The sequence below is a fragment of the Panthera uncia genome, assembly GCF_023721935.1.
Source record: "Panthera uncia isolate 11264 chromosome D3 unlocalized genomic scaffold, Puncia_PCG_1.0 HiC_scaffold_8, whole genome shotgun sequence".
NCBI lineage: Eukaryota > Metazoa > Chordata > Mammalia > Carnivora > Felidae > Panthera > Panthera uncia.
In genome coordinates this window covers 45282852-45301806 of record NW_026057586.1, presented here as the reverse complement: position 1 = coordinate 45301806, position 18955 = coordinate 45282852, and the positions used below count along the sequence as shown (strand labels likewise).

The window sequence follows — 18955 nt, the reverse complement described above, 5'->3', positions numbered from 1 at the left end:
AACTGCCAACATAATACATCATTTTCATTATAATTTAGAGTATGCATAACAGCAAGATTCAGAAAACAATGACTGTGGCACAGATTAGTTAAGTCTGAAAAGTTTACTGGTGAAAAGAAGGAACTTAAATAAATACTAGGTTCAAGAGGATACAGTCATCTTAGAATGAGCTACATCTCTACATATGTGAAAGCAGAAGGAAAGATAACAGGGGATAAACGTTAAAAAAAAAAAAAAAATTTTAATGTTTATTTATTTTTGAGAGAAAGAGAGAGAGAGAGAGACAGAATCCGAAGCAGGCTCCAGGCTCTGAGCTGTCAGCACAGAGCCTGACGTGGGTCTCGAACTCACGAGCCATGAGATCATGACCTGAGCCGAAGTCGGACGCTCAACCGACTGAGCCACCCAGGCATCCTGAGATAACCATTTTTTATACTTGAAATAAGGGATATGAAAGGAGGCAACAGAGGCAGAAGTAACTATGGATTTAAAGAGACAGGACACCACCAATGTGGCAGAAGGTAATGGATATGCTGAAACAAAGACAAGAGCTACTAAGAGAGTTGACACAGATGGATTCCATGTCTCTATACGTCAATGCACAGTCTTCAGCAATAAATGTGAAGGAGATGAGAGAAATCAGGGGCTTTAGAAGAGGGAATGATGTCTGGAATGCCCGGGTAAAGACCAGAGAGAGAGAAAGAGAAAGAGAATATGAGTATGAATGGATGCTGGGTCTCAGAGATAAGACATGTTTTACATGTGACAGTAACTATGGTCAGCTGTGCTAGCATTCTATGAAAAAGACTTAAAAGTAAATTTTTTTTTGTTAACTCATATACTATGAACAGGAGGAGGGAAAAACAAGCCTTCAAGTGAAAAACAACCTTATCAAGGGTGAGCAAATAATGGGGCAATCACACAGTTGGCCAAATAATTTACCTGGTCATATCCATAAGGCCTCTGCTGTGGCGGCTGTGGTGGTCCAGGCTGCGTTGGTCTATAACCCCCATACTGCTGACCTTGTCCTTGTGGGTAGTTAGGATACTGAGGACCTGGACCACCCTGTGAAGGACCTGCAAAATAATTAACATAAACAAAAGCCCAGATAAAAACAGAATTCTTGAAAGGGTTTAGAACCAGGTGTTATCACGTTTTTATATCTAAACAAAAAAGATAGTTGGTATCTTGATCTTCTCAAATGCTTTTTGAAATAAATTCCAAAAGTTGTAAGAATGAAAATATTATAAGGATAGTGCCATGTACAAAATGTTTTGATTCGGTGTAACCAGTGAGCTATGTGTTAGTCATGAATTTTTTTCCAAATACGTAAAAGCGACTCAAGAGTTGTTAAGCAGGTTAATTCCATGGTATCAAGAAAATTCATCTACACCACTACTAGAAAGTTAACCACTATAAGCAACAGGTTATAAAAGAAAAAGCAACAAGGGCCCTGGGTGGTTCAGTCAGTTAAGTGTCAACTCTTGGTTTCAGCTCAGGTCATGATCTTACGGTTCATGAGTCTGAGCCCCTCACGGGCCCAGCTTCAGGCTCTCTCCTTCTCTCTCGCTCTCTCAAAATAAATAAACTTTAAAAATAAAAGTAAAAAGTAAATAAAAGAGAAAGCAAGAAGCAGATTCAAATTAAAATACTGAAATAATTTCTGAATAAAGTTTGAGAATCAATGATATTTACAGCTGTATGACTCTAGATTTACACTTGCAATCACCAGAGAATCATAAAGAATAATTTTCCATGAAATTCTAGATTGATATTTGCAATCACCAAAAGAATGCTTTATGCTCTGCATTAATAAGTTTACTACCACAATATTTTCAAACCAAAACCAAAGACTTGAAAAGCCACAGGTTGCATGTGAAAAAACTTGATTCAAAAGTTACACTCTGTGTACCAATCACCTTTAATACTTAACCCATAAAAATGAATGATTTCCAATTCCAGAGATGGCAAGGGACTAATTTGGCTTGCCAAACAAATATGTCTGTTTCATAAATTCTACTACTGCCTATTGTAAAGAATGCTTTATAAAGCATAAGCCGAAAAGCTTTGACACTTAAATGTTTTCTATCATAGCCATTCAAAATCTGCCATAAAAAAACACTGATGGCAGAGGAAAGTGTCAAAGAGAATAAATGTTCAAGCTTAAATAAATTCCATCGGTCTATTATTTATTTAATTATTATACACTCAATTATTAAAAGTCTAACTCTTCTATTAGAAGAAAGTATGACAACAGAAGCCTACAAATAAGCAAAATGGGAACTTCTCCTTTGGGATTCCCAAGGTCGAACAAAACAGCAGTTAACTACTCTAACCAAAAATACATTTCATTTACTCTCTCTTCCCACTGAAAATAAGATTTATCTTAAATAAATGAATTCACCTGATTTAACCACATCGTATTTGTTTTCACGTAAACACAATAAAACCAGAATACTTATTCAAAATACAAATATTCAATGGTCAGGAAATGAAAATGCCATTTGAGAAGAGCAAGAATTCCTTTGTAAAAACAAGAAATCCCGGGATGCTTGGGTGGCTCAGTTGGTTAAGTGTCCAACTCTTAATCTCGGCTTAGGTCTTGATCCCAGAGTCGTGAGTTTAAGCCATGCTGGAGCTCACTTAAAAAGACAAAACAAATAACAAAAACAAACAAGAAATCCATGGAATATTTCTAAAATAATTTGTTTAATGTTTATTTTTGAGAGAAAGAGAGCACAAGCGAGAGGGGCAGAGAGAGAGGGAGACACAGAATCCAAAGCAGACTCCAGGCTCTGAGCTGTCAGCACAGAGTCCGATGTAGGGCTCGAACCCACGAACCGTGGGATCATGACCTGAGCCGAAGTCAGACGCTTAACCAACTGAGCCACCCAGGCACACCATCCATGGAATATTTCTAAAGTCATATCTCAAATTAAAGAACTAGAACTTATCAGTTTGGGGGGGAAATGCCTGGCTCCTAATACCTGACCAAATTTCAATGCATAAGTTGAAGACACAAGAGAATTTCAATCTGATTTTGGTTCTGAGACTTGCTATAACGAGTAGAGAGAGGTGCCCAGAGTAATCTCAGAGCTTAAACTAATGAATAAAAATAATAAAATATTACTGATGTAAAAAAGAGACTATGTTAGCAAGAGATGATGTCAGATTAATAAGCAGTTACTTCTCTAGCATTAGAACCATATTTTCATATATAGAGAGTAGTGACAGTGGCCTAAAATTTACGAATGAGAGATCAGGTCTTTATCATTCCCACTCCCTGTCTAATAAAGTTATTTAAAGCTAGATATCCAGCTACTATAACTCTTATAGTGAGTTTATAATAAGAAAATACAGCTATACTTCCCCAAACTCTGTAAGATACATAACAGCAATAAATACACCCCTATGGATGCGTATATTGCTATTTAACCAAAGAATGACAAAAACATTTTCTTTATGCATTCCAAATAAATCTCATTTGTACTCCAAAAATCAATGTTATTTTTCATAGTAACAGTCATTAGTTTTAGAAATAAGTTTGCTAAGCGAATTATGTAGATATGGTCAATAATCACCCAATTCATCGGTTTTCCAAGCACACACAAAGCTACTGGCTGGGCATGAATGCCAACGAGGTTTAAGAACTCATTTTAAATGATTACATACCTTACCTTTGGTCAATGAACCCCCTCTAGTTTATGTTTCTTTTTAAATGGATTACCAGTTTACTGGAGAAAAAACATTTTCAATTACTCAGTCAGTAATAGACTGAGCTAAAATCGTATTTTTGACAAGAAGAATTCTTAGAGAAATAAACATTAAATATGTCCTTCAATATTTCAAAACAAAACTGCAAAAAACTATTACCGTAGCCCTGCTGCTGTCCTGGATAGCCCTGCTGCCCTGGGTACTGCTGTTGCTGGGGTGGATATCCCTGTTGGGGAGGTGGTCCTTGGTAAGCATCTTGCTGTTGGCCATATTGTGAATTTCCTACAGGATAATTGGAGAAGAGAAAAAAAAAAAACTGAGAAGTTTGCTTAATTAACTTTTTTACTCTAAGATGCATAGCCAACAACACAAGAACAAAATGAAATGCCATATTGATTTTTGAAAGTTAACAAAACAAAGAAAAAACTCAAACCAAACAGAAGGATTTCGGCCAAACAAACTGCAGTTAAAGCCAATTTTGCAAGGTTGAACTGCAGCATTTTCAGCGTCTCTGCCATACGAGCATTACATTTACTGGAACATCACAGTCATAAGATCATGACTATGCTAAATAAAATAAAAAAGACAAAATTAAAGACAGCTACAAGAGCACACACTAGCTACACAAGATCAGCAAGCTGTTTCCTAAAGGCACTATACTTATATGTAAAATTATACATATGTAAACACACACAAGAAAAAAAAATTGGATTGATGGATTTATGTTCAAATAGAAAATTTCCACTGAGGAAAAAATTATTTTTAAATGTTTTAGTCTTTTTATTGTTGTTAGAAATGGCAAGTCATGGTTACACATTTTAAATATTTGTAAGGAAATTATTTTAATTGTTCTGGGCTCCCTGTAACTTTCAAGACAGCCAGCAACTAGTATTCTACAAGAGCTTTGCATGGGTAGAAGTTGTCTTATGCAAGAATTTTCATTCCTGTAGGAGGGGATATATATGTGTATGTGTGTGAAGGTATATAGATACCTCCTTCGTAGTAATGTTGTGAGGAATCCTCATAAGGCCTATCGTAGCCTTGTTCAGGATACGACGGTTGCTGATAACCGTAATCATTATGACCTACATCAATTCGACAAGAGACAGGAAGAAACGTTAATGGCCACTGAGTGAAAACCCTAAATATATTTAAACTTTCAGATAAAATTGAAAAAAAGAAAAAGAAATGGAAATACATAAAAAATAATTTCAATTGCATTAGCCAAATATTTACCAATGTGATTGTTTCCATATTGAGATAACGTGCAAATTTTTTAAAAGCAAAAACAGTAGTTTTAGAAACATTACACTTAGTCTTAACTGATCATCCTCATCAAGGGGGGGGGGAGAAAAACTTTATCTTCAATTTTTTTAAAAAAAGAGAGAATGAAAGCATTTAGGCCTTTCACATGTAAATAACTTGAATTAAATTAGAATGAACAAAGGAAGCAATTATCATATTTTGTCAAACACCTGTTCTGCTGGTCGCCAATTCCACAGCATATGCTAAAACAATGCAAAATATAAAAAAGCTCCATAAGTTTTTTTCCCCTGAAAGAAACTGAAACAAATTTTTCACATTCTATTTACTTGCATAATGTATCTCATAAAGTTATTTTCAGATATAAGAACATTATTGCTTAACGCTGCCATTCTAGAAGTCTTTAGAAAGTATTTCTAGAGTACCATAAACATATACCTACATAAAATTAATACTGTGTTAAGTGCTAGAGTACCCCTTTAGTATTAAGGCTCGATAAACTTTATGACTGGACTTTAATGAAAATCAATAGTCTAGTTCTTTTAACTAAGCAGTACTAAGAAAATAGAGGAAGTAACACTTCAGTTAGCTAAAATCTAAACTAAATTTTCAAAGAATGCCTAATTAAGAAGGAATACAGTTATGAATAAATGTTTTACACTGAGTAGTGTTTTAGGATTCCAACATTCCCAAACTACCTCAGAAATATCCACATTAAGGGTTGGCAAACTATGGCCTGCAGTATAAATATGGCCAGTAGCTTGTTTTTGTAAATAAAGTTTTACTGGAACACAGGCATGCCCATTCATATTTCCTACAGCTATTTTCATGCTACAACAAGGGTTCAGTAGTTGAGACTAAGACCATATGGCCCACAAAGACTAAAATACTTACTCTCTGCCTCTTTACAGAAAGAAGTTTGCCAACTCCTAATCTATATATTTACTGGCATAAATATCTGGTAAGAAAATATCCAATGCTGTTTCAGAAAACTGTTGTTATGAATGGAATACTCTACATAAATGTCAGAAAAAGATATTAATACACACCTGTGCAAAAATGATACCATTTAGATTTTTTAATTCCCTGATGTAATAAGTAATTTACAGTAACCTTAAAGTTCTGATATATACAAAAATAATATGTCTATCTATTCTGAATAGAAAGGTCATATTTATAACAACATACATTACACATTTCAGGAAATACACAGGACCAAAATAATAGTGTCAAATTCAACTCAGTTATATAAAACGCATTTTACAAATTAAAACAATTATTTACTTTCAGACTTCCTAATAAATAAATTTAACAAACTAGATTTCACTTCTTTAAAATATCCACAGTATATAAACATTCTGAAGTTTTTCACTGAAAAAAATCTTAATATAATGTCTACATGTGAAACAACCAAAAAAAATCCAACATTCTGAATATTCAGGGCAAGAAAACCTGAGATTTAAAAAAATATGTCATTTTCTTATAAGAAATATCCATACACATCCTCACTATCACTGGCAAAAACATTTATCATATGCAAAATTCTACAGGTGAGTGTTTGCTCTGCCTCTGCAGTAAAAACCAGTATCCTTATACTGATGTACCTTTATGCTTTACATATGAACCCAAAACTGGCAGCTAAATGATTTTTTAAATACACCACATTCTATCTTCTTACTAGTTTACATTAGCTTCAAATCGCCAGTCCCAACACTTTAGCTTTTAATTTTTAGTTTCTCCAAGTTTCTCTGTTAAATAGTTTACTTAAATATACCAGGGGAGCTTCCTGGATAAATGAAGATTTTGACAAATCCTTTCATAACAAGACAAATCATACTGTAACGTGAACAGCTACCTCCAATTTACCACAGGTAGTTTTGTATGTTTGGATTATTTTTTCCTCAACACTGTATCATAAAATTTCAAACATACAGAAAAATGGAAAGCCCTGTACAGTGAGAAAGCCTACTTCTGCTTGGATCATTACTAAATGCAATACATCTTCAGTGACCACCTTTTCACAAGCCCCTTCCCACTAAAAAAAAATACCATTAAGCTAAATAATTAAAATTAAAATCTGGTTTCCATGGGGCGCCTGGGGGGCGCAGTCGGTTAAGCGTCCGACTTCAGCCAGGTCACGATCTCGCGGTCTGTGAGTTCGAGCCCCGCATCAGGCTCTGGGCTGATGGCTCGGAGCCTGGAGCCTGTTTCCGATTCTGTGTCTCCCTCTCTCTCTGCCCCTCCCCCGTTCATGCTCTGTCTCTCTCTGTCCCAAAAATAAATAAAAAACGTTGAAAAAAAAAAAATTAAAAAAAAAAGAAAATATTAAAAAATAATAATAATAATAAAAAAAATAAAAAAATAAAAAAAAAATAAAATCTGGTTTCCAAATGCTTTTCCTAGTCTACTAACTCTATACACAGTTATATTATGGGTATAATTTAGCCTCCAAAATTTTCAAATGCAAATGCTAATGTATATAAACCACAGTTCTTTGAGAAGTATTTAACGTTAACTAAAATGATAAAACTTGGAAACAGACTCAAGAACTATTATCTTCTATGTATTTATACAATGCATAAAAGTAAACCAATGGGTGAACTTTGCAGTGTGTGAATTATCTCAATAAAGCTGCTATTAAAAAAAGTGAAATCAGTAACATTTGCTTTGGTTCAATCTTCTTTTATATTAAGAAAGGATTCCAATGACAGAATGTCATTCCTGATGGTACTAATATGGACTATTTAAACAAAATACACTTTGATAGAGATTATACACTAATGCAATCACTGGTGCTTTAGATTATTAAAGTGTTTCTAAATTTAGAAGAAACATATTGTTAGTTTCTTCATCCTCATTAAAATGTTTTGAACAGCTATCTGCATTAATATTGGGGAGGGAATAGAAAATGGGAAAGTTAACATTAGGAGAGTTTACCATCAGGGTAATATTGCTGGTTCATGCCTTCTGGAGGACCTTGTCCACCATGACTGTATTGGTCCCCATAATAGTCTTCCTGGCCTGAGTACTGCTGTGGTGGGCCTGAAAAACCACAACCAGTCAAGACATAAATAATTTGTTTTCTATGTCATCAAAGGCTTTCTTTTTTATCTGATATTGTCAGAGATTATTTCTCACCTGTAGATGCTCTGGCAATTGAGATACTTTGAACCATTTTTATACACACACATCCATAAACACACAGCAACACCACGTTTCACAAAAATTATTACGACCATACATACAGGATCTAACAATACCAACTTAAAAAAACAAACACTAACTTCTTTAAAAAAGGTTCAAACTAGTAGAAAATTAATTTTCTTTTTGATGTTAGAGCAGTTTGGAATAAACTAGGGTTTGTTTCTGACCATATATTAAGTAACTTCTCAAAATTAAAATTGTATTTTCTGCTATACATTAGTGAGCTTTTGATATAAAATTTTATGATATAACCTCTTCCCAGAAAAAAATAAAAGGAAGCTGTGTAGTAGGAAGTTCCTATCCACTCCATGAACCTTTGTACCTACTATATCCACTACCTTTTAGAAAAAAATATGTAATAATAATAATACTAAAAATCAAGAAACACAAAGCCCTGAATTTGCCTATATGAAATGTTAATTAAAATGTAAAGCCTTTCAACTACAGTTTTATTTATATTAAGCAGGAAATTTCCCAAATGTAATCTTACCCTGTTGAGGTGGTCTATAAGGAGGAATCTGTCTCTGACCCATCATATGATTGCCTTGGTTAACTTGACCCATCATTCCCATAGGAGGCTGCTGGCCTTGATAATGCTGCCCACCTCCCTGTGGCATATTGTATTGTTGAGAAGGAGGCTGCTGATGCATCATTGGAGCTGAAAAGAGACAAAATATTATGCACACAATTTTTTTATGTGTAATTTTAATACCTTAAGAGAAATACAAAAGTATTTTATCATATAACCCCCAAAATATGTAAGGTATTATAGTGAAAACTGACTTCAATAAAAATAAATCTTTCAGTTGAAGTTCACATGCCAAAAATAATCTGCAAACGAGGGAAAACAACTAATACATGGTAGTTCATCTGAAATCCACTGAAGGAGTGTTCTAGTAATTTCTTTAAAAAACAAAGTGAATATAATATGTAAACATCCTGAATATATGCATTTTTCAAGATATGCTACATAATATTTATCTACACAATTCTCCTGGGAAAAACAGAATCTTTTTTTTCTTTTTAATTTTTTTTTTCAATGTTTTTATTTACTTTTGAAGGAGAGAGAGACAGAGCATGAGCGGGGGAGGAGCAGAGAGAGAGGGAGACACAGAATTTGAAGCAGGCTCCAGGCTCTAAGCCGTCAGCACAGAGCCTGATGTGGGGCCCGAACCCACAAACTGTGAGATCATGACCTGAGCCGAAGTCAGACGCTCAACCGACCGAGCCACCCAGGCGCCCCAAATCTTTAAGCTATATAAGAAAATATACCACAACAAACTTCACAAAATCACACAGCAAAGCAGGGGTCAAACCAGATTAGGAAAGAAACCTAATCTCTGAACATCCCTTTTTCCCCCCCTTTTCAATTCCCACTCATTTCATTATATAATGGTAGATAGGGAAACGACACATTTATAAATACATTTACATTGGCGGATTTCATAAACTTTAATTTTAGGATTAAATTTTTAAAGGGTCTTCTTTCCCTTTTCCATCTATAAGATTTATAAATGAAAAAGGTCTTCCTGAAATCAAAGGGTTGTGGTGCTTCTTAGTAAGTACTAACACACACACAATCAAAAATACCTAGGCAGAAAACTGTAATAAGCCATAGAGTCAGGTATCAGAATTAGAGTGCCCAGGGGCACCTGGGTGGCTCAGTAGGTTAAGCATCCAACTTCGGTTCAAATCATGATCTCATGGATAGGGAGTGTGAGCCCCACGTTGGGTTCTGTGCTGACAGCTCAGAGCCTGGAGCCTGCTTTGGATTAGGAGGTTAACTCCCTCTCTCTCTGCCCCTCCCCTACTGGTGCTCTCTCACCCTCTCTCTCAAAAATAAATAATAAACATGAAAAAAAATCAAAACAACAAAAAAAAGAACTACAGCCTCCAAAGCAAGCAATATCCAGGTAGCCACACTACCACTGCTATAGTATCACATTGGCAACACTAAAAATATATCACGTGAAATAATCAACAATGGCCATAAAGTTCTGTGTTGCCACCTAACAATGTAAACAGCTCCTCAGAGGTTCACTGGGTCAAGTGATGGTATGGAGAACTCATCATTCTACCATCATAACCATTACTGTCTCAGAAGTACATATGAGTCATCCCCCAGTTTACTGCTTAAACAGCTACGTACTCCTCCTTTACTGACTCACGGACAATTTAAGGACAAAAGTAAAGGGTTAGAGGCCTGAGAAAACTTGTACAGTAGAAATTACGCAGAACAGCCAAAAGTTCATCGTTTATTTAAATAAAAGTTAAAAACAAAACACAATTACCTCTTTAAACATATTACTAGCCTATAAAAGCAGCAACAACATTAGCAAAAAGAATTTAACTCTCTTCCACTTTGAAGACCTGTATTATCTAAAGTGATTTATCAGGGCTCTTTTTCTCCTATTTGCCATCTTTTGTCCTTCTACTTTGTTTCAAATTCCTCTTTCCCTCTAATTTTATCATAAATAGAAGTCTTTCAAAGGCTACACTAGGACTTTTCTTTCAACAAGGAAATAAACTCTTTATAGCAGGGATAAGATGGCTCGGTGGAGAATGGAAGGGAAGAGAACTTAACACTAAATGCACTTAACACTGCCAGACATACTTTCATATTTATTTCATGTAAACCACCAACAACTAACAGAGGTAAGGATCCTAATTTTCTAGTTTTTAGCTAAGGAATCCAAAGATCAAGATAACCAACTGGGAACCAGACAAAACACAAGCTTGAAACTAGTTTAACTGAAGTTGTAATTTTTAAAATATATTTTGTATATAATAAAGTATTGAACACTAGCGGGTATAATCTAATAGGCAGTATGATTAGGCATTTCTGTAACTCATTTTCAGTAAATGAAGGTTTTGCTTTGACTCTCTTCTCCAACACTGATTAAAGGCTTCCTGTCTCACAGAAGGCAACTATAAAACTAATGCATATAGTATGCATTGGAACCAGAACTTCAAATAGAGGAGGAAGAAAGCAGAAACATCATAGCTGGGGGGAAATCCAAAAGGATATAATAACAAAAAAATTCTAAGCTTTGCTCTAAAGGAGAAAAGTAATCCAGCTTAAGCCCCAAATAGAAAAGACCATGGTACTTGTGCTTTATCTTTTGGGACTGTCAGCAGTTCCAATCCCAAAGAGCTCAATTACCACCACCGTTTTATTCTTTGTCACTTCCCTCCCTCCGAGGATCCTCCACATCAGTCAGGATCAAACCTAAAACCACAGAGAATGGAGGAGGATAGCATTGCTAAAACATGTTGTTTTTCATCTTTTTCCTTGAAGCCTTACCCATTAAAAAAAAAATTAGGACTTCAACTTTGATTGTTTAAGAATAGTATTATTTTCCATGTGATAATGAAATATGCTACACTGGCAAATGTCTATCATCCTTTGAGACAGTAATGGAAATGAGAGTTGAATCTCAAAAGTTTACACCAAAATTACTTGTAAAAATCTGTACTACAGAAGGAAGATTACAAAATGAGTCCATTATAACCATTTTCTACAAACAATGACATCACACATTACTATAGGGCTTAAAAGTTGTTCTTCATCTTTTAAATAAATCATTTTGACGCTAAGATGCGCAACAAAGTGTGATATTACATACACAAAGATCTTAATGTCTTAATTACCTACCATATGTTTTGTAAAAGTGTTTTAAGAGAACATATAACAAATGTTCATCACAATATTATTTCTTTCCATTCTGAGTTTCATATGTAACAGACATTCTATGGAAATAATGTGCTGTATCTTACACATATGTAAAATATTCCCAAATCACCACATTTTATGTCATTGGAATTCTTTGTTCCAATGAGATGGTTAATACTTAGTTTTATCTTAAGTTACTGGTCAAAAATTTTTTTAGAGTCAACTATAAAAATAACATTAGGTTTTAATTAATCTGTGAAAAATTTAAGATTATGTAATTTTTTTAAAAATTCTGTATACACACACATATATTCACATCTTCAAATGGAAACCAATACACTAAAACTCTATAAATCATATAATTAATCTATGAACGATTTTAAATAAAGGTTAAATGTCAGCTAACAGTTAATGAGAACTTAGTGCAGGCCAGGTACTAAGCTAAGAGCTTTATGTATACTATTTATTTTCCCAAACTCTATGAAACAGGTAATACTATCATCAACTTCACTTTACAGGTAAGAAAATTTAATTTAAGGTTTACAAGCATTTAGAATCTTACCTAGAGTTGCACAGCTAGTAAATGATGACAACTTTAAAGCCACTATGTATATCTCCTCTCCAAAGTCAAATCATACTTCTCCCATGTAATATATCCCAGGATAACAGTTCTAGTAGGTAACATTATCCATAATATACTATATCTATATATACACACACACTATAGTTTATAGATGTTACTATACTAATAATACACTAATAGTGTATCATATGTACTAATATACTGTAATATAAAAATCCTAAAATGCAAGAAGTTTCTTTACCCCACCTCTATCTATATGCTATAATAAGAATTAGACTATGAAATTGCTTAAGTAATGCCCTCCAAGCATATTTTCCTATTCATATTTCACCACATTTTACTACTGTTCTTAACTTTTCAATCTCAAACTAAACCATTTGTAGCTCTCATTTGAAGGTATTACTAACAGTTTATTTTCAAGAAAAAAATTCCAGTATTCTAGCAAACTCAATTAGCTAACCGACTATCTATTAAATAGCCATTTAAAATGAACGGAATTTTTTACATACCTACAATGTACATCTGTCCTCATCAAGTTTTCAATAGTTCATAAGGCATTTAGATATAATATCAAAAACAAAAGAACAGCCAAGTAACTAATAAAATCCTCCAAACTTAGTAAAGTCACTGTAACTAATACAAACTTAGCTGAGTTTCCTAGCAGCCAATGAAAAAAAACAGAAGCATGATAGATATCAGCTAGTAAAAAAAGTTCACTAAGAGATATAAACTTTTCCGTAACATGAAATTTTTAGGAATTTTCATGAAAGTATTAAAACATACTAGTATCAATAACTCTTGTTGCTGTTTCCTTAGTAACACAGACCATCCTTATATGCAGATCCTCATATTAACCATTTCTTAAAGCTGTGATTTTCGACCATGCGTGATTTTGTCCCCCAGGAGACATTTTACGTGGTCACAACTGCTATGAGTGGTGGTGCTCCTGCCACCTAGTGGAGACAGGACAGATCTACTGCTAAATATCGCAACAAGGCATAGGATAGGCCTCCACACAAATTATGCAGCTCAAAATGTCAACAGTGTTGAGTCAAGAAACCCTGGATTCTCAAGAGCATAATTGTAAATCATAGGCATCTCTACAAACTAGTCTGGGAATGAGAGTATGCATTTAGCTTTCTGGTGATTGAAAGTTAGAAAAGGGATGTATTGTTGCTTAATAAATCCAGAAAAATAAAACATTAGGCAATTTCTTAAGAGTTGGACCTCATACATAGTTTTGACTTTACTATAAATAATTCAAAAACAAAGTCAGTGCTAAACATCTATCATAATCGACTGAAAGGAACTCTAACAAGCCCAAGTAGAAAGCCATGGAGATGTGCTACATTAGAACATATAGTTTTGTGTCACTTAGCATGAAAGCTGGAAAATTACAAACCATTTGGCACATATGAGATTACTCTGCCCAGAAAAATTCTGAGGGAATAAATAAGCATGACTTAGAATATCTGTTAAAATTTAATCTCTAAAATTTATTCCTAGAGATTCTGGTTTAGCAGGTATGGGATAGGGCGCACAAATCTTTTTTTTTAACAACTACCCCAGGTGATTCCAATCCATGTAGTCTTAGGACCACATGATGGGATAGAGTTCTAAGAGAAAGAATAACCAATCATCCACTTCGACCATAAAAGAAGCTGGATTATGGTTCATATAAAATGTTTAAATTGGGGGGTGCCTGGGTGGTTCAGTCGGTTGGGCGTCCAACTTCGGCTCAGGTCATGATCTCACGGTCCGTGAGTTCGAGCCCCTCGTCGGGCTCTGTGCTGACAGCTCAGAGCCTGGAGCCTGCTTCAGATTCTGTGTCTCCCTCTCTCTCTGACCCTCCCCCGTTCATGCTCTGTCTCTCTCTGTCTCAAAAATAAACATTAAAAAAAAATTTTTTTTTAATGTTTAAATTGGAGTAAGATTGCATCTCATAGAGTACTTAAGGTGTTAGCTATAAAAAAAAACATAAGGAATTCGTGTTATAAATACATCAAAACTCATCAAATGATACAATTAAGATCTATGCATTTCACTGCATATACATGTTACCTTAAAAAGACTATTTTAAAAATAAATAAAATTTTACAATGTTAAGTCCTAATGATATGCAGACTAAAGTGTTCACGAGTAAAGTATATTGATATCTGCAGATTACTATGAAATGCATTTTGAAAAATAAGACACAATTGATGGATTAGTAGATGGACAGACAGACAATAAACAAATTTAGTAAAATACTAACTGTAGAATGCAGGTGGCAACTATACAGATACAATCCTTCAAGTGTCCTGCATGTTTGAATTTTATGTAAAAAAATATTGGGAGAAAATTTAAAAATTAATCCTAGGAGAATATATAAAGACTTCTCAAAATTCAGCAGTAAAAAACCAAACAATCCAACTAGAACATAGGCAAAAGACATGAAGAGACTTCACTGAAGAGGACATACAGATGGCAAATAAGCACACAAAAAAGATGTTCAGTATCAGCAGCCGTTAGGGAAATGCAAATTAAGACCACAATGAGATATCACTTCACATTTTTAGAACAGCTAAGATTTAAAAAAAAATATGTTGACAATACCAAATGTTGACAAGAATTCGGAGAAAGCAGATCTCTCAGGGCACTTAGGTGGCTCAGTTAGTTAAGCATCCGACTCTTGGTTTCAGTTCAAGTCATGATCCTAGGGTCCTGGGATTGAGCCCAGTGCTAGGCTCTGTGCTGGGTGTGGAGCCTGCTTGGGATTCTCTCCCTCCCTCTCCTTCTGCCCCTTCCTCACTTGTGCATACACATATGCTCCCTCTCTCTCAAAAATAAAAAATAAAAATGAAAGAAAGAAAAAAGAAGAAGCAGACCTCTTATACGTTGCTGGGGGGCAACGTTAAAATGGTACAGCTACTTTAGTGATCTGTTTGGCAGTTTCTTAAAAAAACTAAACGTATACCTATGTGACCCAGCAATTGCACTGCTGGTATCTATCCCAAAAAAGGGAAAACTTTCGTGCAAATAAAAACACGAAATTGTACACAATTGTACATCGCACCTTTACGTAAAAAGCCAAAAATTGGAAACTACTAAAATATCCCTCAAGGGTTAAACAAACCAGTATATCCATACCATGGAAGTCTAACTCAGCAATACCAACATATGAACAACTGATACATGCAACAACTTGGAAAAATATTAATTAGGTTGAGTGAAAAAAGTGAATCTCTAAAGGTCTCATACTGTGTGATTCCATTTATATAACATTCTGAAAATGACAAAAGTATAAAAATGAAAGCGTAACAGTGGTTGCGAGGGATTAGAGATGGCTTGGGGTAAGACACATAGGCTCTCTCTGTATTACCTTTGTAACTTCCTATAAACCTGTAATTAATTCAAAATAAAGTTTTAAAAAAATGCATCATTGGGGCGCCTGGGTTAAGCATTTGACTCTTAATTTCAGCTTAGGTCATGATCTCCTGGTTCATGGGATTGAGCCCCGTGTCCGGCTCTGTGCTGACTGCGAGGAGACCACTTGGGATTCCCTCTTTGCTCTCCCCCTCCCTCTTTGCTCCTCTCCTGCTCACACATGCTCTCTCTCTCAAAAGTAAATAAACATAAAAAAAAAAAAATCTTTAAATAAAAAATGTAATGAAACTGAGTTTATAATCTATTGAAGAAACTCATCTGGATTTTGTCCCCTAAACCCAAAAGGTTTCAGTAAACTGATGGTCATCTGTTTTATCTGACAGTAACTGACACTTCTTTATTTGGTTCATTTCTGGAATGACAGGTGATGGATGACAATAGCACAGAGAAGAATGCTAGCTTTCTAATTTGTTATGACATGAGGAAACCTAGCTTATCTATCGGTCAACAAATAGGACAAAGTAGTGAACAAGACACGCTCCTGACTTCATAGAACTTAAGAGTCTAGGAAAAAATAATTAAACAGATACTACAAATAATTATGTAATTACAAGTACTCAAACAAACGTCTGCTACAAAGAGCCTAAGTACAGTCTACCTACTATACCTAGGTGGACTGTACCTTGTCTGTAAAGTAACTTAAAACTTGTAGAGTAAGACTGTAGGTGATTTTTAGACTTTACTCTTTTCTGTATTTTCCAGATATTTCATATTAAATATTAGTTATTTTCATAACCAGAAAAATGTCATCATTGAGGAAAAAATTACAACCTTGAAAAACTCATCCAAGACAGCAATAGTGATCAAATTATAAACAAATATCTAATATAATCTGAACTATGATATAATTGCTGCATACACCTGAAACGGAACAGAAGCCTGCAATATTAAGCAATATTACATAGATTTACCAATTTTAACAGTAAAGAGAGATGAGTGTACACACAATTCTCACATATTCAAATCAACTAGAAGTCAAACATGCCATTTCCATGGGATACAATATTTGAAATAATGTCTTCATTTGTAAATTTTCTGTGTTGCATTTGGAAGGAAAAAAGTTGTAGTGTTTTTTTCATATTGAAGATTTATTATATTTGTTAAATTTTGGGGATTCGTACAGCTCCTGAGCCTGGGTAGGGACTTTGGGTCATACTCAGAAGAACTACATACTGTAGACTAAGATTAATAACTTGGGTAATCAAATCTACATAATGGAGCCCCAATATAACCTCTGAACACTGAGGCTTAGGTGAACTCCCCTGGCTGGCAATACTCTGTGCATATTGTTACACATTGGGACCAGGAGAGCAATGCATCCTGACTCCCATGGAAAGAGACCCTCCATGTTTGGTACCTCTTCTGGACTTTTCCCTATGCACTTTTTCCCTTGGTTGATGTTAATAATAATAAATCATAATTCTTCAGTGTAACAGTTTTCAGTGAGTATTGTGCATCTTTCCAGTAAATTTCTGAACCCGAGAGTGCTTAAGGGAACCCCAGAACTTGCAGTCAGTGTCACAAGTGAGGCCAGTCTTAGGAACCGTTCCCCATAACTTTGCAGTCAGCTAACTTCTCAGAGCTAGCATCTTTTTTACAACTTGGCCAACTGTCATCTTCCTTTCTAAGTCCGGGTCAGCTTCCAACATTTTATCCTTTCTACTTTCAATGTTATGAAATGTCTCCAAGAATTTCAACAGGAAGTATTTTGTCAGTCTTACTTTCTTTGGGACAGCTTCGTTCTTTTCATCACAACCAGTACTCTCACGTTATCAATGAGTTCACCTTCACTAAAGTACTTGCAGTGCACATCTAGAGTCTCTCAAATGGCAGTAGTGTCAACATTCCCAGTCAGCAATTTCTTCTCTAACTTTATTTACAAAGGATTTGGATTTCATTTCCAGCAGTATTACTTCTCATTTCCCTACTACACTTCTATCTTTCATAAAATATCATGAAGGTTTATAACTCGGAACCAAGGAAGCAATACAGCTATATACTCTGCTTTATGTGCATAAACTGATAAATACACAGCGATCAATCACTGGCAGCATCTAAAAGTGACATGAATAGTCACTGATTATGACAGTCATCTATTATTTATGCAGTGATTCGTAAACTGAAGAGACAGAAGCTAAGTTTGTACTTCATACAAGGGCTCACAGCTCATCTACCATAACTGAAATCTGAACCATGCTGTTGGGTAAAAGGTGTCATTTAACCAAACTGTGGTAACTCAAATTCATGCATACCAGAACTGCACAAACGAGGCCTGCCTAGATTTCTACAGGACGTGTTTTCTCATGCAGGGACTGAAGACAATCATAGTACTACTACCTCAAGGATATTGTGAGGATTAAATTGGATACATACATACCTGGCACTCGCTGAATATTAGTTCCTATTTTTGATCAGTGATATGCACCCCCCCCAAAAAAATATTCGTGTTACCACTTGTGTTATACTTGTGAAACACTTGTGTTAACCAAAATCAAATCCGTTTCTTTACTGTAGGACTTCTGAGACGTTTTAACACACTAGCAAGCAGGCAGAGTCCTCCAGAGCATTTTAGCAATATTACCTAAGTCTATCTGGACCAGAATTTAACAAATGCTGAACAAAAGGCCTGACATAATTAATAAATAACTACATATTTCCACAAAAGTAACATTACCATTTCAGAATCCTATTACTAGAACAAGTCATTTAAAAAAGTTAAATTCCTAGTGTTCTAAAACTTCCAAAATGTTTATATATACTAAATAAAGGGTGACTAGCCTTAATCTATAAAGAACTCCTTCAAATTAGTAATAAATAGACAAATCACAGAATATAGAACACAATAGGCAATTCACAGAAAAAATGCAAATAGCAAATGCTATGGGCTGAATATTTGTGCCTCTCATTTTAAGTATTTATGTATCTTACCTAGCAATTTTATTTCTAAACTTCATTCTACTAAATTCTTGTTTAAGTACACAAAGATCTATATACAAAAATGTTTGTTCCAGAAGTAGTTATAATAGTAAAAGACTAGAAGCATTATCAAAAGGGTACACGGTGGGGCGACTAGGTGGCTCAGTCAATTAAGC

The 18955-nt window shown here is 34.8% G+C and overlaps 1 protein-coding gene across 8 annotated transcripts in view; it reads right to left on the bottom strand.

The window, feature by feature from the left end:
• Nucleotides 1-18955, bottom strand: part of SS18 (SS18 subunit of BAF chromatin remodeling complex) — a 92388-nt gene that overhangs the window by 22688 nt on the left and 50745 nt on the right. For 6 of the 8 annotated variants that reach the window (XM_049620329.1, XM_049620323.1, XM_049620328.1 and 3 more), the window contains 5 exons: nucleotides 8672-8839; nucleotides 7915-8019; nucleotides 4707-4799; nucleotides 3874-3996; nucleotides 266-1076 (listed from right to left, as the gene is read on the bottom strand). In XM_049620329.1, the coding sequence (XP_049476286.1) occupies nucleotides 892-1076; nucleotides 3874-3996; nucleotides 4707-4799; nucleotides 7915-8019; nucleotides 8672-8839 (674 nt within the window). In that variant the 3' untranslated portion in view covers nucleotides 266-891. Of the gene's footprint in view, nucleotides 1-265; nucleotides 1077-3873; nucleotides 3997-4706; nucleotides 4800-7914; nucleotides 8020-8671; nucleotides 8840-18955 lie in introns of those variants that run through there. The other 2 variants (XM_049620322.1, XM_049620330.1) reach the window with 2 other exon arrangements.